Source organism: Lipophrys pholis (assembly GCF_963383615.2).
Source record: "Lipophrys pholis genome assembly, chromosome: 16".
Classification (NCBI taxonomy): Eukaryota; Metazoa; Chordata; class Actinopteri; order Blenniiformes; family Blenniidae; genus Lipophrys; species Lipophrys pholis.
The window spans coordinates 8,789,197-8,809,553 of record NC_137634.1 but is presented as its reverse complement, the minus strand read 5'-3'; the positions used below and the strand labels follow the sequence as shown (position 1 = coordinate 8,809,553).

The window sequence follows — 20,357 nt, the reverse complement described above, 5'->3', positions numbered from 1 at the left end:
CCGGGCGTCTGATAAGTGTCCTTTTAGAGAAGTCAGTTTGTTGGACTACAAGTGGCACTTTGACAGGCTCCACGTCGTGAATGCAATACACTCATAACGATGATTCCATGACTTTATTCAGATGATTTCTTCGCACAAACATTCACAGGACATTTTATTGGACTTGATTTGACAAACTGCACACAGATGTTGGCTACACGTGAAACACCAAAACAATTATTATTTTTTTTTTTTCAAACTCAACACACATTTCTATGAAAACTTTACAAAATGCATTAACCTTCCCACAGGACATCTCATCGGTGCGTCACGTGTGTCGCTGAATACAGAGAACTACTTTCCTTGTCATTGTCCTTCGTGGCTGCAAGAGGAAAGTGCTTGCAGGCTGTTACCTTTCTGCTTTGTGTCTCCAGGACCAACCTGTGCTGTTCGCTGGGCGCTCTGTGGCGTGACCTCAGTCTGTAGACAAATGACACCTCACTTGGGGTATTTGACAAACTGACACTCACTGATACTGATAGTGTCCGACTCAGCTTGTCAAATACACTAAGTGGGGGGCCTGATCGCTCATCCACCCAAGCTGGACCTGTGGAATTGATGAACACGATGCCACTGCATATGTAGATCATCAAAGAGTGCTTTTTTCTTTTTTTTTTTCTTCTTTATTTAATATGCAATGTTTAAAAAAAAAAAAAACCCAAAAGAGAATCTAAAGTCATACCTGCCGGCAGCACGAGAGCGGATGAGTCGAGGAGCAGCTCCACTTTCTTCTCGCAGGAGTTCACAGTGATGACACTGTCAGCAAGACGGTCCGTTTGACCACCGGGCTTCGGTGCAGCAAAGAGGAAGTCAAAACAAGGAAGATAACTGCAAAGCTCGCGCTCAGGAAATATGTGGAAATAAAGTGTCAACATGTCACGGTTGTGAAATGCTGCTGAAGCTTTTCGTGCCTCACAGTTGGTTTTTTTTTTTTTGGTTGTTGGAGATAATGGTTTTGCAGAGACATATTTAACAGTTTCGCTCGCCTTTTCCTTGTGTTCATTGTTTCTCGGCACCGTGTGAGGTGGAAGTTTGGTCAAAGTTTAGAACAATCAAGGGATTCCTGCAGTCTGGAATGGTGTTGTTGCTTTGACCGTCTCAGTATGTGCTCCCATTTGGTGTTGGTGTGTCCCAAAATATATAAACAATCATGTATGCGTTTGAAGGTACTTTAGATTGTGTTTGTTTGTTTGTTTGTTTGTTTGTCTGATCGTGCGTCTCTGTCAGTCCTTCAATGGACTGATGATCCATCCAGAGGGCATCCTCTTCCTCTTCAGCTCTTCTTCGTTACCGTGATTTGTTAAAAGAAAGAAATTAATATTAAAGTATCTCATCACTGTTTTCCATGATTTGCCCTTTCTGGACCCAGTATTGGTGATCCATCAGTCATTTCACCTTCCTGAGCAGAGACAGAGCCAGGCAAAGATAAGTTGCACATTTCTCCCCCTTTTTCTTTTTTTTCTTTTTTTTTTGCAACTGTCAGTGCTCTGCACATCGCTGTGTAACTTCCTCATGCTACTCTGGACCAACGCTCTGTGAATCACCCGCCAGACTTCCCTCCACTGCCACAACTGTACTGTATGTAAGAGACCAAGTGACTAAACACTGAATCCACAGTATACAAAACCGTCCAGAGTGCCCAAAACAGAGGAGGCTGTTGTTCTCGGGGTTGCTCGCTTGGATTAATGTAGCTGCAAATGCAGAATGACAGGGTGGGAGAACAAGAAAAGCCTGGTTGTGGTGAGCTCAAACAACTTCAGGGTAAAAAAAGGCCCGACGTGAACTTGCTCTGTGCCTGGGACGACCCACTGCGGGTCAAACGGGGCAAAAGTGCTCGCATGCATCGCTCAGGCAGAAATAATGATTCTTGTAAAAGAAGGACCGATTCAAATGTGCGATGGGGAAAACAGAAAAAAACCTTTCTCTGGGCTACTTATTGCATTTAAGGTTTTCACTTCTTCTTTTAGGCCTGAAACTTCTGTTCTGAGCAGTTCTAATAGTTCTCCAACAAAGGCTCATGTGTTAGAAGTGTGTTGATGCTTTGAATCGTTTCAGCCATATGGCTGCTCCTTCCTTGTGACACTGACCACAGGCGTCACATGGAGAGGGCGAGCATTTCTGTCTGTCGTCCTGGTTCTGACATTTCTTTAAAAAGTATTGTGATCCATGTATCGCCTAATACAATGATTACATATGGATGGCGGGATCCCAAAACCGTCTTGATTTTAAGGACTACACATCTTGTTTAAAGTTTTAAAAGATAGGTATAAGCATTCTTAAGTGTAAGCAGCGGAAGAAAGAAATGTCGATGCTAAAGAGAAAGATGGAGTTGCAAAGAATACGGCTTCACTTGAAGCAACGAGCAAAATAAGAGCTGGATGCAACTTTTGTGATAAAATCAGACAAAAGTTTGAAACTGTGCGAGCTGGAGTGACACTCGTCCACCAAACACCCCGATATGACGAGTGAACCCAAAGCGTTTATCCTCAGGGAACAGGAAGTCATTTCACATGAAGTATGTTATGAGGTTCCTTCAACTTTTTTTTTTTTTTTTTTGTAATTGCGTGGCGGGGTGTCGCCCGAGTTCACAGAGGTAATAATGTGGGTCCCTCAATGAAAACCCAGAGAGACACAAATGCAGAGAAAGGACATGAAAACTCCGTATAAACAGGGAATTCACGTTATAAACTCACCCTAACCCCACGACATCACTGTATGGTTGATTTACAGGTAGGTGAGTAAAAGCCTGATAGGAACCGTCTGCCTGTCGTGGTTGCGGCCTCCGGTTTTCACTGCAGGATGTTTAAAATGTGTAATCAGAGCTGGATTGGGATCAAATTCTTGTTCTTGTTCTCAAGCTCAGGCCACACAAGTCACCAGACCATTAACTCTGCCAGATAACAGTTTGTGAGATTTGTGGCAGTGTAATCGGTTTGCTTTAGTGTTTTACCGCCATACCGCCATACTTTATGTGAATATACTTTTCCATCAGGGTCTATGGCCGTTCCGTTGCTTATTTTAAAGCCAAAGGCTGCTTTCGCGGCGAAGCCTCCTCTCGTTATTCATTCCTCCTCTTCTTTCTTTATCTGGGTGACGTGTTGGATCACAGTGATCATTTTGTCCATATCAGATCAGATGCAGCCCGACAGATTTTTGTCACACTCCGTCATTAAAACCGGATGTTCCTCAACTCTGAAATCTTCAAAGAATCTGCACAGAATGTGTCTGAACAAGCAAGAAAACTCCTGGTTTGTGTTCGGCAGCGTTTCTGTTTTTCTCTGGATACTCTTCTCTCCGCTCTCATGTCCAAAAATGTGTTTTTGAGGTTAATTACTGGCTCTCAGGTGCGAATGTGAGTCTGTCTGTTGCTCTGCAGGGTGGAGCCTGGATGGACTCCGGGAGCGTCGTGTGGCGCTCAGAGTTTTCCTCCAGACGGCCCGCGAGCTGACACTGATCCTGACTCATTCCGTGTGAAACGCCGAGTGTATTCTCTGAGCTGTGGTCATACAGGAAGACTCACTGCGGCTTATCTCTAACGGGCAGTTTGAAGTGCGAACCATTTCGACACCACTAGTACAAGGGAAGTTGGAGATGATAAACATCTCCCTTTTAGGTTCAGTGCTGAATTGCCTTCAGCTTATCTGGTAAACGTGCATTTTCCTCCCGTGACAGATTAAAGATGCGGATGATTTCGCACAAGTAAGGAAATGTTGTCCACCCTGCAGGGATGTAATGAATAGCAATTTAATTTAAATGTGAGCACACTAATAAGACGTCAGTGAGGAGGCTTGTTGCTCAGGAAATGTGTTTTCTCCCCCTCGCTCTCTCTCTCTCTCTGTTCAGCTGGAGATGGAGGCGTATTCCACACTCTGCACCCACATTCAGGGATTTTAACTGCAAATCAAAGTTTATTGTTTCCCCTCCTGTCAGTCACCGGGGGCCGCTGTATATTCAAGTTTTGGCTCTAAAACCTTGACGCTCCCGGTGGAATTTCCAAAAGTGAATGTGACTGTGTGACATTTGAGTCACTCTCTGAGCATAACACGGCAGCTGTGGGAGTCTGTCTGTGCATACTGTAGGCTGGAAAAATAGAATTTCTGTGGAGGTTGGGTGGCTTTATGTGTCCTCTATAAGGACGTCTATCTAGATACAAGGTTTTGTGCCGTTTTAAAAGCTCAATGAATTCCAGTCAAACGCGTACATGGTGAACATGCTCACCTGTAATGAACATCTGGAAATATGTAGAGGTGGATGTTCAAATTAAAAATACATAGTTGTAATTAAGTAGAGTGCTTTTTCCATTAAATTTCACTTGTATTTATGTAAAAATAATGTCATTAAAATGCAATCAAGGGTGTACATTTTCTAAGTTGCTGCTGAGCATGTCCACAATTCAAGTTCATATTCGAACCTTTAGATCTACTTTTTTGTTGCCAATAGGTTCATTTCTGTCCTGAAAATTATTCATATTTTCCACCTACATTTGTTTACAAGCAAATAACTCAATTTAACAGCGAAACATCAGTTTCAGTCCAAATCTTCAGTCATGTGAAGTGAACGCTTTCATAGCTGTTTCTCAGTCTGCAGAGCGCCATCTGGTGGCTGCTTTTGAGACATGAAAGTTTTACTCCTTGAGCAAGAACTGCTGTGAAAAGAGAGAAAAGAGAGAAGCATTTGAATCTAACTTTTGTTTATTGGTAAAAGGAAGACTGTAAGCAGCAAGATCTGATGAATAAACGGGGAAAAGGCACTGTTTGTCGTTTTTACAGCATCAATTATGATCCACTCAGCTGAATGTTTTTCATAAATTCGTCCCACACAATAACGTCAATTCAAATTAAGCTGAGAAACATGATGCTACAGGGACAAAAAGAAAAAAAAAAACAACACACTGTGCAGCATTATCAATGTCCCGCTCCAAATCATGGAAAGGAATCCGTATAAGAAGTATACACAGCAGGGGGGGGGGCAAATACTGTATACGAAAATGCATTGCAGTACAAATGTTCATTCAAAAAAATACTTATCACTAAAATACAATTTCAACTTGTAAAATAGTGTAAATAAATCTTTCAAACCCTAATTTACACACATTTCTAGAAACAAAATCTATGAACAAGCAAAATCCTCTGTAAGTCTCACTGATAAGATAAACTGGAACGATGTCACGAGGAAGAACCTTTTTTTTTTGTTTTGTTTTGTTTTCTGGTTTACATTTTTCTTTTATTATAACATGTAAAATGATGACCAGCCACACCTGACCTTCCCACCGGTCCTATGACAGAGATGCTCAATTCATCAGCTCACAATAGTGAAGTGTTCAATTAGATCCAAGCATCATCTTCAAAATGTTGTTTCTCATTGGGGAAAAAAAACAAACAACAACAAACTTTGATGATACAAAAATATCCCCAAATGTGTGTTTCTCTGTTGTCAAACCTCACATGGTCTCACATCTGAAAAATCCGCATTACAAAACGCACCAAATGGAATTAAACAAATACAGTATATCAAAAATGCATGTATTGCAAATTTAGATTGTTTTCCGAGAGCATCTTTAATGAAATCAGCTCATTTTATGCACTTTACTGTTTAAAGGAGAATTAAAAACAAAAAACAAAAACTTTAATCTTAAACTACAGTTTTCATCTTTACAGATGACTTAATTGTAATCTAAAAAAAAAAAAAAAAAAAAAAAAAAACCCTCAAACTGTGACGATTACAATGTAATTCCTTTTTCTGCACCGTTTCAGTTTCAGACAATAAGACATCCTCGTCCTCGCTCAGAAACAGGATTCAACATTAGAAGCGGATGAATAAAACCTTTAAACTGTAGAGATCTACTCGCCAGCTATTTGAACTGAATGAAGTTTGTCCTCTGAAATCAGCAGTTTTCAAACCCAAACATCTTAAACGGTTTTGGAATTCTAACCGTCTTCGGTGTTTTTATTTACGTTAAAGGAAAACTCTCCCTTTGCACACGGCGGATGTTACGCGATTGAAAGCAAACTTCTTCACAAGAAAAAAAACATTTCTTTTTTTAGATTGTTAAACTGAGGAGTTTCCATAGTGTGTGTGTGTGTGTGTGGGGGGGGCTCACATTCGAGTCACATTCAGAATTCATTACCAGCATGTGTTGGGATCCATAAGATTAAAAGATTTAAAGATTTTTTTCAATGAATTCTTTACATCACAACTTTTTTATGTTTTTCATAACTTATTCTCAATAACAAAAAAGGAAAGAAATGCATGCTCATTTTGCTTGCTTTCTGCCCCACTGAAGCTCTCTGGCGCCCCCCAGAGGAGGACCAAGCCACTTTGAAAATGGCTGCTTTGAAAAAAAAACCAAAACAAACCTTGGTATGTTTGTTGTTTTGCTTGTGATGGGGAGTTTTTCTTGTCTATAGAACGTTCAACAGATATATTCATTAGTGCTGTCACACCAGATTTGACTCCAAGGCCTTTTAGTCTCAAATGTACTGAAAGAAAAATGCCAAACCAGACCAGAAAACTCTAAGGACAAAGGTTTTTAATATCACATTGTGTGTGGGGTGTAAATACTGGATGATTTGTAACAGTTGGCAGAATCTGAATACAGAAAACGGTAAAATTTCAAATCGTAACAATAAAAATAATAATAATAATAATACTGCTCTATGAGCCCTTCACGCACACGTCAGTCAACTGTAAATGTATTTTCTTGTGTCGATTACAGTGCGGTCGGGTTTAAAACTACAGAAATGCATCAAGGGAGGAATAGATGACCATGTGTACAGCAGAGATATGTTTTGAGTTTGATTTTAACTGGGTTCTGAGCCCTTTACTTCGAAATCGTGGCACAATTATGTTAAATAGAAAGAAATGAAAGTTGCTTGCTCATTGTCCGGACACGAGGCGCGAGCCCATTGCTAAAATGCTACATAAACCCCCTTGTGAGGAATGCACTAATAAAATACAGTATGTCCCTTTTTCAACCAGTGACTTGCCTAAATTCAAAGTTAGGAATGATAACAAATGGAATTTTCCAGATCCATATTTGTACATTGTGCTGTGCCTGTGCAGACGCGTCATGTCGTGGACCTGATTTATTTGGATACAGAGAGAAACGGCTGGAGTGAGGCAGGACTGCAGTCCAGGCAGAGAGGCCCCGCGGCGTGGGCCTTTTTTTTTTTTTTTTTTTTTTCCTTTCTTTTTTTTGCATTGCCGAATGCACGAATCACATGCATTCAAACTCATCGATGCGCTGTTTGGTGTTTCCTGACCGGATCTGTCTCAGGGTCTTGTACTTGTCTCGTCCTTGGCGAATATTCTCTGCGTGGATGATGTCGTTCACCGTCTTCTTGGTCTCGTCCCGGGCGTTGGCCAGCTCCGAGCTTAAAGCCTGGGGAGATGATCATCACGGGATTCAGACCACACAAACTCTCTTTCTTTTTGTTTTTTTCTTGTTTACTTTAACATGGCCTCACTTTATCGATGTCCGCTGCTCATTCACTCCACTTCTGTTTTCAAACATTTACCAACTGGAGCTTTCAGGGTGTTACTTGCTAACTATTATCTGATTATACAGTTCCGTATCGTGCACCTAATAATTGTATTAATGCTTCTTGGCATTTTAACTACATTGATTGGCTGCCGTTTAAGCAGACTGTGTATAAGAGTACTTATCAATAAGGTTGAACAAAACTGAAATGAGTGGAGTCCTCAGCTTCAGCTGTCAACTTCGTTGCAGTTCGTTGCAGTTTAAAGTTTCTCACCGAGATCGCCGATACTTACAAGTAGATGTTTCTGCAGGCGTTCGTTCTTCTCGGCCTCGGTCATCCTCTCCTCTTCGCTGCGGTCCTTGTACGTGGCGGCGGCGGTGAACTCGGCGCTCGCCTCGGCGCTGCTCTCGTCGTTCTCGTCGTGCTCGTTCTCGGCGTTGAGGGGCTCCTGGATGTGAGCGGCCATCACTTTGTTTTTCAGCTCCTCTTTGGTCTTCTCCAGGTCTTCCTGCACCGTGGTGGCCTGAAGGGGACGGACGACCGGTCGTTAAGTGAAGGTCTCTACATTTACATGGCTGATTTGGGCTTTAAAGCTTCACAGTGTGAATGCTACTCTTAGAAAGGAAGCCTTTACAAGCTGTATTAGGCCTTGTTTCCCCGCTTCATTTCCTCACTTATACCTCTCACTCACTTATCGAAGGAAACACAGCGAGGAAATCCGAGAAACATTTGAATTATACTTCTGTGAACGCTTCCGGGGAAAAAAAGAAAGAAAAAAAAAAAAGTCCAGTTATGAGTGAGGCTGGAATGTCGCCTGAGTGTTTGCCAAACAAAATGCCCAACATGGAAAGCACCAGTTAACACGGCCGTCTTTTATGAGCCAGAGCATCATAATGGCTCCAAAGAGTTAAACAGGATTTCCTCTGCACACAGACTGGAGTCGCCGCCACAAACAGCATGAGTCACTCTGACGAAAAAAAAGGGGGCTGGCCTAACACACACACACACACACACACACACACACACACACACACACACACACACACACACACACACACACACACACACACACACACACACACACACACACACACACGCATTTTGACCAAAAAAAGACATGTGGCAGGCAAAGGGGGGCTTCCAACCCCCTCTCCCCTCAGATCCACACAATAAATGAGCCCAGGAATGCCTGTCCTCTCTGTGTCACCAGGCAGAAGCGACAGAATTCGAGTGATGAACTATATCAGCCATGCCCAGTTTAAATTTGTTATAAATGTCGGTCCAGCTGATGGCACGTTACAGGTAGTCTTAACTTGTTTTTATGGGTAAGTGTAGTCACGACATGGCCAGGGTCCCTTTGCTCATAGTCGCCTGGGATTGGCTGAAGCGTCCGGCAATCTCAAGCTCAGTAAAGCCGTATAGAAGATAGATGAATGTTCGATAGAGCAAATCAAGGTTCAGTCATCTTCTAGAGCTTCTGTATCCGAAGTTAGGGCCGAGGGGTTGAATGGAGCTGGTTTGTAACCCAGCTGAGATTGGGGGAGGGGCAGGCTACACCCTGCAGAGACCACCAGTTCGTCAAGAGTAACACAGACAAAGACATTCACTCACCATGTAAACCAACAAGCATCTTCAGATTGTGGGATAAAGCAATAGCAACCACAGGAACCCTGAATTTTACTTAAAAATAATTAAACCCTGGTCCTTTAACTGTGAGACACAGTTAGAGCAGAACCTAACTTTAGATTAGAGGCAAAAACAAATTCTCAGAGCTGAAACTAAATAATCACAGGTACAAATATTTGGTGTAAAAACAGCCAAAACTGAATCAGAGATTTAATGTGAGAGTAACCTGACCTCTGCATCACTTCTCGCCACGCGGAGTGGCGACGGTGGTGGTGGTTTCTCTTTGACCAAATGGAAGGACGAGGAAGGAAAAGAAATGGGGCTGTGTGCACATGGAACTTCCCACTTCTCTTTTCTTTTCTTTTAGCAAACAGTCCACTTTCTTCACCGACAGTAAGACATCAACTAGAAAAGAAAAATGCACCTTCTGTTGCCACTGCACTGCCTCGTCTTCCTTCTTCTTCTTGGCGTCCTCCAGCAGGGAAATCTTTGAGGTGAGGTCAGCCAACTCTGTAGCCTGAAAGGACATTTTATTTATTCAAACTGACGTCTGTAATCTTGAAGACTTGCCACACCACGGTGCTACTATACTGTGTATAATCAGATGAAGTGTCCGGTGCTCACTGACCAGGTGCTCTTGGTTCTTCATCTGGTTCTCTGACTGCTGCAGCAGCGCCATCTTGGCGTCCTCGGCGCTCTTCAGGTCGCCCTCCAGACGCTCGGCCTCGATCTGAGCGCGCTTCCTCTCCTGCTCCAGCTCCAGAGCTTTATGTGTTTGCTCCTCCAGCTCTGTAAACCACCACACCGGTACAATGTTGTCAGAGTCCATCACGGCGAGACGACGAGTGTCTCTTGAGGTCTGGCAGGTTCCCCACCTTGTTGAGCTTTTCTCGTCTGCTCCTCAATCTGCTTTAACCGGTCCATTAATTCCTCCTTTTCCTTCTCGATCTTTTCCTTCTCCTTCTCTGCAGCTTCTCTTTTCCTCTTTTCATTCTCCAGCAGAGCTCTAATGGAGGGAAATGAGTTTGTTATTATTTGATTATTATGAGTTTGTTGTTATTAATATACAGAAGATGATCCGCAAGTTTTACTCAGGGGACTTATTAAACTACAAATAGTTCACAAATTGTTTATAACCCCCCCCCCCCAAAAAAAGACTACAACTGTTGCCCTGAACCACACAAATGCACAAGTAAAAAAAACATCGGCGCGGCGTTCTGGCGGCTCCATGTGCGTCTTACCGCTCCATCTTTTTGTGATTCTTCTCCTCTCGGGCCTGAGCCTTCATCTGCTGGACTTCAATGGTGTCAGGTTTGCGGCGGCGCATGTAGAGCTCGTGGTTTCCCATGCACAGAGCCAGAATGCGCTTGTTGATGCGCAGCCTCGGAGCGTAGAATACAAAGTCCTGCCAAACAAACAAACAAACAAACGTTTGTGTCAGAGGTATACACATAAAAACACTTAACAACATGTTACCAGGAGCTCACATACAGGTGCCTTCTTGTCAATTGGTTTGATGACAAACTTCTTGTCATTGAAGGAAATATTTCGGATTTCACTCCAAGGAAATCCAATTTTGGGCGTCATCCTGTGGAGGAAGGAGCGAAAAACTTTAGCTGCTGCAACCAAATATCAGACTGAAATTGACGTTTGTGGAATCACTCACTTGTCATTCTGTTCATAAATGTTCAGTCCCAACGCATCGACTCCCAGGAACAGCTCTGTCCCTTTCTTATTCTTGATGTTGAAGTAGTTGACGCCGTACATCTCCAGGTCTTGAGCGATTTTCAGATACTCCATCATCGACTCTTCTCTGTGGACCGACCAGTTGTTAATTAAAGCCTCAAGAGCGACTTACTGAAGTCTCCATATGATAATAGGCCTCTTTAGAAATGAAGGATGCTGAAGGTTATGGCTTATATTTAACTTGTTCTTAATGTTTTCTGCTCAGGAATCCACCGACATTCACTTTCGCTTCAATATATTTATTTATTTTTATTTTATTTTATTGTGAAAGAAAGCATTGAAGTCAAGCGCTCTCTCTTCAAGCTGTCTGGTTTTTGCAGGTTTACAGAAGTGCTCACCTCATCATGCCCTTGTGTTCCTCATGCCACACTTGAATCCTCTCCTCCCACTGCTCCTTGTTGAGTTTGTGCTGATCCAGAACTCTGCGAAACACCAGAGCGTCGGAGGTCAGTGAAACTCTCGGCTGGCTGAAAGCACCACGAGCTGCCGGGAGACGTTTTGGCGGGGGTTACCTCTGAGGGAGCAGGTGTTCACTGTTCAGGTACCCCGGCGTGTGCACTTCCTTGTTGTAGTCGGCGTACTTGGCCTGCACGGCGTAAGAAGCCAGGAGGACGGCGGTCTCCGGGGGGCAGTAGATGTCGTCATTTAAGATTCCCTCTTTCACCTGCAGGAAGAACAGCCGCTGCGTCGCATCCTGGATTAACTCCTCTGAAACGTCCTCGGGGAAAAACTTGGCACGAAACTTGAACAGCAGCGGACTTTCCTTCCTCACATCCTGTGCTGTCACCTAAAAATACCGACGACACAGGGTGAGGGCAGAGGTTAGTCTCTGTAGAACGACTTCACTTTAACACACCGGAGGTCAGTCTAGACAAAGAAAGGTCAAAGAGTCCTGCGAGGCAGACTCCTGTGAGCTCACCTTCTTATTGAGCTTCAGCCAAGTGGAGAAACCCTTTGTATCCTGGTACTGGAGGCCAAAGTACCAAACCTCTCTCAGCCCGATGGTCTTCACCACCTTCAAACATTAAGAAAATGCATCATGTGTTTGCCCAGTCAACACTCACACGCTCTGAATGACTTTACTTCAAACTATATTCACAACCATGTTATTAAAAACTCTAAATGTTCAAATGTGATAATTTCCGGGCTTCGTAAATGTAATAGAATTTTCCTGTTTTCTCAATAGATCCAGAAAAATACTCGTACTTTATTTATTGTGTACATTATGCATGCTTTGGATTTCCAAGAAATAGATGTATTTTGCCTAAGCTTAAAATTTCTTTTTAAAAATAACCTTAAACAAAAAAACAATGACACTTTGTCAGAAGCAGACGTTTCTCCTACCTGATCGAAGAGCTGCTTTCCTGTTGTATTGGGCTGAATGGCAAACTCCAGTTCAGCGTCCATGGTGGTGACCCGTACACTAATCTGGAGAAGGAGGACAACAAAAATAAAAAATTCAATTCGACATTGACAGTGTTTGTAGATATTAAATTACATGAGATTTCTTGGGGAGAAACAGAATTTGAAGGACATCTAGTTCAGACTAAATAAATAGAATAGATTCAAGAAAAAAAATAAGTTTGACAAACGTCTAATGCATGTTTGGTATATCAGCTGATTAATACATATATTAAAATGTATAATCGGTATCGATCATTTTGACTCCACTGAAGTGGAAAGTTGTGTGTCCACTGCCCTCAAAATGCCCCGTTATAGGGTAACTCCCCTCAACAAAGTCAAACAACTATCATATCACCATGTTATTTACCATATTTTCACATGAGCAGAACGTATGAAAGACCTCATCTCATGGCCTCACAATGCAGCCTATAGACGAGGCCATCGCTGCGCCTCAGTATAGAACTTATCTACAGGAAGTAACCACATCCTCTGGTGGCTACTCCGCGAGAGGCCCGCACACTAAACGCCGAGTTCTCATGAGAGTCGTCTACATCCTGTAATGTATTAAGCAGCGTGTCAGCTGCCGAACTATCTGCCGGAGCACAAACGAATAGGAACAAAGTGAAATCTTGACTGCGACCAGTGGCTCGATTTCCTTTGGAATTCCGTCTATGGGGCCCCTTCTCCTTCTTATAGTAAATGTTTGTTCTCCGCAGAGTCACGTGTCAAAAGTTAGGTACATTTATTTAACCTTCAGGTCCGCTTCACAGTTTGCCAAGAGACCAAATGCTACTCCATGAAGTGAGCGAGCAGGAATCTCATTTTCTCTGTCCTTTTAGAGGGAAAACAGCAGCACGCATGTGTGTGTGGGGGGGAAATAACTGTGCAGGCAGAGGCCCACGCCTACCCCGAACAACAATGGTATGCATTATTTCCCAGTTGCGGGGCTGATTAGAGTTGCGTTCTTTCCCATCCATGTCAGCAGGACCCCATTTACTGCTCAGGACACTTGTCCCTCTGTCATTTCCTGTCATCCCCAGCAGTTAAGAGTAAGAGTGAAACCTCCGGTCTGGTCCTACGGCAAACCTCAACCCCGCACTCTCTGACACGGCAGTCTTGAAACTGACCGCTATGAACTTTGATGAGCATAATTTAACTTCAGTTCACTGGTGTGTGTGTGTGTGTGTGTGTGAGCGGTTTCATTTCCTGAGTCAGAGCAGTTAATCTCACATGAAGAAAAAAAAAAAGGAACTTCGCTTAAAAATGTTCTGCCTGGTTAGGGTGTGTCCCCACATGGCCAGAATTCAACAACACTTAACACACTATTATTAGCGCACGCTCGAAAACACACGCCTTAACACACTATGACCCGCATGCAGTGTCTTTCCATTACAACAATACTCCAGAAATAAAACATTTTTTAACGCGGCGCAGGCTTTACATGAGTCGATGAAGCAAATGTGTGACGCTGCTGTATTTGATAATTATTGGCCCGTTGAAGGACCCACGTCAAGTGAGGTTTTCCTTCGAGAATCCTGCACGTCACCGGCTGCCTGAAACGGCTTATTTATTTTTTATTTATAGTTTTCCATGTGCTTTGTCCTTACTTATACTGATGTGTGCTACTAATGGTTCTGAGCAGATGGTGAGAGGCTATTGAGGCTGTAATTGGCGCTACCAGTGTCGTTATGCTCATGTTCAGAGCTTCATCTATTATCATACAATGTCCCTGACGAATGCGATCAATCAAGTAGAAAACCAAATTAAAACAAAGGGGATCTGTGAGGAAGATCTTAACACAATCTGAATATCATTGGCATCAAAATACTTAAATTGTTGCTTGCTTACTTATTTCTTGCATTCCTGCCACTAAATGTTTGTTTCATTAACTGCATCCACTAACATACGATGGGTGACTGAGTTACAAAGCAAAACAATCGTGTCACTAAAGAAATGAAGATAGTTGGACAGCCACGTTTACTTGAGATAAAATTAACTGAAAAGCTACATTTCTATTATCATTAAAACCTGAATGTTTTGTTCTGCGGTTGTCATGACATTGCATTAATCGGGAAACCCGAAGGACAGCCAGCACAGGAGAGGAGACAAGAACTATTGAGACAAACAAAACAGACATGATGCACACAGGCAGCGCCGCAAGGAGAACACACAATCCAGCAGACTTTATCTAAAACACTGAGTCTCAGACACGTTACAGAGACCACTTGACATGGAGATAAAACGTCACTGGAAGCATCTGACATCCCGGCGGGTCGGAGTCACCGCCCTCATTTTCCCACAGCGGTGTTATCTCGGTGTGCTATTCATGACCGAGATCCTTTCAAGCCGAGCCAGCACAACAAAGAAGATAACACCGAGTCAGTTTGGAAACAATGGGGAGTCGCGCTGTCGACCGGCTGCGGCCACACGTATGTGACTGACGGCTGTACAAGGGGACGGAGCAGTATCTCCGTCGGTTCTTGATAAGCCCGGTTTATCTCCGGAGAAGCCAGACATTTCATGTGCGTCTTAAGTAACTGGGGAGATCGCCTGATAAAGCTTAATCATACGTCTGTGTCAGAACCCATCTAGTATATTACAATACAAGGTCAACGACGACAAGGAACAACTGGATCCTTCTGGAAACCAGCGACCATCAACCGTCCTCCATGACTCAGTCAATATTACACAGTGAAGAGTGAGTCCAGTCAGGTGGAACAATTACGTTAACACGTGAGCGCAGGCGATTGACATTCAGCACCATATTGATGAGCCGGTGTGAAAATGTGGTCGTTTTCACGCCGTCATGTGATCGGCAGGGCACAGCTGCCCTGTTATGTTCTCATTGGAAGTCAATAATAAAAGAAAAATCATGTGAAACGTCTCGACAGCAAGACAGGAAGGGAGTTTTATCTCGTAAAACTGGGTGGGTGATGGTCTGTAGTGTGTCCACTCATCCATCCATCTTCTATTTGGTTTTAACCCGCTGTAGGGGACTGATGCAGGACACACCCTGGACAGGTCACAGATATCCACAACACACACACACATTCCAGTCACCTTGCAGTTGGACTGAGGAAGAAATCACAGGCACACATAGCGAGAACATGCAAGCTGTGCAGAAGCCCCGACTCGGCCGGTCTGCATTCAGACTGGAGTCTCAACAACAGTTCATCATTTCTTCTGTGCTGCTCAGGCTGCAGTTAAGAGGCGATGCAGCTTAGAAACACCGCAGCTGAGAGTGAAAACCGAGAAAGAGGAAGAAGGCGGAGGACAGGATGAGGAGGGGGACGTCAAACCCACGAGAATACGTTTGTCAGTCTTTGAATTATCACAATAAACTGAAACAAAATGAAACAAAAAGAAAAAAAACAAGTTTGACTGACCAGAAGCTTTGACGTTGATATTGCGACGTCAAATTGATGATTTCAGAAAATAGTCACATTTTCAATAACTAGCAGCAATGTGGATAAAATATTTAAACAACTGTGATCATAATGCACCTCGATCGACGAAGTTTCATATCACTAAATTAATACAGAATTGACATATTGGCCAGTGACGCTCCCGATTACCTGATTATAAACTATTTGACCTTTAGCAGCGTTTTGTGTCAAACCTGTTTTAAATCTTGTGTCGTACACATATATAAACATGTAGATATAAAAAAAAAAAGTATAAAGATGAGGCACTAATTTGAAGTCCCTGTTATTGAAATGTAGCTATTACCTGCTAAACGTTTGCACAGACGACACCAGACTGGATCCTTGATTTCAATACCAGAAGACTTGCAGTGATTTAAACCACTGGTTCTCTGGCTTGTTTAGTGCGTTAATAATCAAAGCCAGATCGCGCCGTAACGTTAATATAATTCTTTTAAAATGAGCTTACTGATTATGAGTCCAACAAGTGTCAATAGTATCAAAAGATGAATTTACATCTTGTGCCATTAAAGCAGCTGGAACTATTATATCTACTATAATAAACTACACTCTAAACTAGAGCAGCAATGGAGATCACGTGTCCAAACAAAGTAATAAACAAAAGTACTCACTCTCAGAAATGTGATATTCTCACAGCTTTCAAACAACAAAAAAAAAACTTCCTTTTTTACAGTAGTTCATCCAGCACCTCCACCTCTTCGGACTGTTAATCTGCTCTGCTATGTGCTCCACAGACCCATTTAATCCCCTGCTTGCATACCTCCAGCTCTTTCCATTAACCACGTCTCCATAGCCACACTTGTTAAAGGTTTGGTCCTCCTCACAGGGGAAAACTGCATCAGTAATGGTTTCTACACGCTGGGCTGAATGGTGAGTTATAACTTCAGTTTCATGTGATACTAAACGGCTTCAGTGCTTTTTTGGGTTTTCTGTGTTCACTCCCAGATTTCAAAAGGCTGCTGTAACTGCAAGTAGGAGACGGGCTTAGTTAGCTGGAAAATAAAGAATTTTTTTTTTTTCATGCCAGATTTCAGCCGTAATCTAAACATTAAACAAGTCTTTGTTAACGGATTCACAACAATGGCGCACTTTAAATGGAAATGTATGTCAACAGGGCACTTCCTTCATAAGAAAAGAGGCAAAAATTCCTGATTAGATGTAAATACGCTTAGTAAACACTTGAGATGTCATAAAATGCGGGTTGTGATGAAAAGGCAGGGAAACACAGGCAGAGAGTAATCTGCAGTGGAACATGGCATGTGAGGACCACGCCGGGCAGGAGCTGGGAGGAGAACAGGCAGACTGTGATGTGAAAGTCCATATAAGGCTGCGGGCGAGGAAATTACCAGAAAGGAACTGATGTAAGTGCAGAAACCTTGAGTCATAACATGACTTCCTTGGGAAACTCGAGCGCAGCCAGGGGGAGTGCGGCAAAGGCCAGAGTTTCTCAATAATGACTGCTTTTGGTGAAACGTTAGCCCCCTTTTCAAATAGAACTTAAACCCCCCGCATGAATAAAAGTGGGTTAGAAAAAAACCAGGACACCAGACACGTACTTCTGAAAGCCTGAATCTTTACCCGCCGAGCTCATTCGGGGATGTTTGCTGCTAATCTGCAACTTTCACTGGTTGCCGAGCGAGTTTCGGGGCGTCTGCTGAATCAGTGTAAACAGCTTCCTCGTTTCGAAGCGCCTCGTCTGCTGAATCAAGTCAAACGAAAGGAAAGCAAAGCTCCGAGTGTTTAAAGTCTGTTTGAACCGAGGGGTGGAGGTTGAACCGCCTCCCCTCCGTGGAGCTTCAAACCCCCCCCCCCCCCGCCTCCAGGCCTTGTCTCACCTCAACTGTGGACATTTTTTGGTTGATCACCTGATGTTTTCCACAATTAAAGATTATTCTTTCACCTTCTGTGTTTCAAGAAAATAGTGAATCGCTTTCGGCATCGCCAGCACATCATTGCATTGCTTATCTGACACCTGGATACTTCCCGTTAACTATGACACCTTCTCACTGAGAGTTTCCCTTTTTTTTTTTTTTTTTATATTGTATCCAGGCGACAGTCTCTACAGCACGGCTGCTCTTTCCACTGTACAGGCGAGCAGGTTGTGACTGCAGGAAGAGCTGCTTGGGACTGCGAAGGCAACAGCAGACACTGTGCGCCACCGCTCTGGTGATGTGGAGGTTTGCAGCTCCCGGATGCAGTCTGCAGACATTTGGCGCCAAGACCGGTGCATTAAAAATTAATGTCTCTCTTGATTATGACTGGTAAATTTATTTTTAAAAATCTCTTCTCAAATATCAATTTTTTTTTTCTTCTCTCTAAATAGAAAATGCACATTTTTGTCACATAACAACGGACTCAAAACCAAATTCTTGCTCATTTTTAAAATGGTCGTAAAATAAAGGGGGGAATTCCTTGTGGGGGGGGGGGGGGGGGGGGGGAGCTTAGTGACGGCTCTTAAAAGTCCACATTTTAAATGTCAGGCAGGATGCTTAACAATCCTTTCCCCGGGTTGACAGCTGGAAAAAAATATGGAGGAAGTAGTAGCTGAAACAATACGGCAGGAAGAGAGCAGGTAGACCCGGAGCCATTCGTATTGTAATGCTGTTTGCACTTTACTAAATGTTCCAGCCATTTTCAATGAGAAAGTGAAGTATAGGCAGTGGCAAATGGAAATGACCTCATTATAGACGGATCAAGTTGTAATAATTATCAAGGGCTCCCGAGTTCAGTTTATATAACAAATCTTGAAATTCAATCTTAAATGTACTTGGAAAAACCTTATTTAGAGAAGCATCCTGTTCGTTTTGCAAGCGACTCTAAGGCCATGCCTGCACACTGATTGCCTAGTTTCCATGCTATAATAAATATTTCCCTCAACTATGCAACACGACAAGGAGACTAGAGAAGAAAAAAAAAAAGGATGGGTTTGAATGAGTTTCCAGTCTGTCCACCGCTGAAGGCATGAGCAGAATGACTGGGCTGTGCTTTTTTTTTTCTCAGGCTGTTTGGATAAAGGACGGGTCTTTGTGTGGTCTGGTCTTCTCTCTCCTTTGTGCAGAGCTGCAAGGTACCAGCTCCCATCTATCAAGCCCGAGGAGGAGGAGGAGGAGGAGGAAGAGGAGGAGGGGGGGAGAAGCTTCTTCATTTGAGAAATCACTGCTCTGTGCTCACTATTTGACCCTCTCTTGTTATCTCAGCAGTGTGGCACAGTAAATCCTGCTCCCTCGCTGTTGAGTTTTGCCTCCATTTGCCTGAGATTTGGGCAGACAGCTGGTCTGGATGACAGTTGGAGGAAAAAGGGAGGCCCCTACAGGGAGGACTAGCTCGGCGGCTACCGCAACTGCAGGCCACACTTCCGCTCCAAAAAGAGTCCCGACAGAAAAGAAAAGACAAAAAAAGTGGGTCTGTTCAGTGTTTCGGAGATAACTTTCAACCAGGAGGGCCCGAATGAATGGTTTTTGACGAAAGGCGCAAATTTGGGCAGACACACCGAGAGGCGCGAGCGCGCGCGCGCCTGCGCACGCACCCTCCTAACGGAAAGTAACAAGAGTTTAAAGGATGTGACTGATTTTAAAAACGGCATTATATGTGGCGACTTTGTAAGCAGCAGTGTTTGGATGGGGGTGGATGTGAAAATGTTTTTTTGAAAATTGAATAAATGTGATAAAGAGTTAAAAAAAAAAACACACAAAAAAACAACAAAGATAAGATAATACGCGTCAAAGTAGAGTTCACTCTTACCGTTTTCGGCATCTTTCCCTTCTTTAACGTCCGGTTCTGGTTTAAATATATATAAAAGTTATTAAATCAGACGAGCGGTTAGCGGAACCAGCAGAAAACTTTTTCCCATCAGAACAACGCCTTCCCGTCTCCTTGTGTCCGCCTGCGAGCAGCTTTCCGCGGCCGTGCGCCTTTTTCTCTTTGTTTCGCCTTAAAGTAGAAAATGGACTGGGGCTTGATTTCCTGCTAACGGTACCCCTGACGGCAGGGGGAAAAAAGAAAAAGAAAGAAAAAAAATCAAAACCACACCCAGACCGATGACAGGACAGCGAGCCAGGCAGAGTGAGAGAGAGAGGGGTTGAGGCAGCAGCAGCACGAGACTCCGCCCGCAGCCGAGCGCATCATCATGGCTGCAGCTGCGCTCCAGCTCCCGCCCCGAGCGCGCGCACGCACACACACACACACACACACGCACGCACGCACGCACGCACACACACGCACACACACACACGCGCGCACGCACGACAGCTTCTAAAATGTCATGCAAAAAAACCAGTATGTTATGTCACATTTATGAACTTTCAATTACAATTTAGGATGGTAAACACTTTGTACCTGAGTTCAGGGGTTTCATCCTTCTTTTCCACCATTTTTCAGACAATTTTTGACATTGCAGAATAGAATAGAATAAAATTGATTAATAAAGTGTTTCTTTTAAGTATTGTTCCACACAGAAGAGCGAGAAAGTTAGTTATCAATCAAGACCGGATACATGAAATAAGGAATGTTAGATATTAAAAAGCACAAGTTGTAGTGTGTCCTTATATCCTTTCTGAATATAAGTTCAGAAAGGATGAAATCAACCAAAACACAGCAGACACTATTCACAAGGAGCAGT

General features: G+C 43.3%; 1 protein-coding gene across 1 annotated transcript; it reads right to left on the bottom strand.

The window, feature by feature from the left end:
- Positions 1–6,551: 6,551 nt before the first annotated feature.
- On the bottom strand, positions 6,552–19,857 carry LOC308122215 (moesin-like). The gene is made up of 13 exons (XM_080483911.1): positions 19,481–19,857; positions 12,237–12,320; positions 11,812–11,907; positions 11,405–11,679; positions 11,231–11,314; positions 10,813–10,959; positions 10,638–10,734; positions 10,388–10,551; positions 10,022–10,152; positions 9,775–9,935; positions 9,571–9,663; positions 7,813–8,043; positions 6,552–7,420 (listed from the first exon to the last, which is right to left on the bottom strand). The coding sequence occupies exons 1-13, from the start codon at positions 19,490–19,492 to the stop codon at positions 7,256–7,258; spliced, it is 1,740 nt and encodes a 579-aa protein (XP_080340037.1). The 5' UTR covers positions 19,493–19,857; the 3' UTR covers positions 6,552–7,255.
- Between the last annotated feature and the right edge of the window lie 500 nt (positions 19,858–20,357).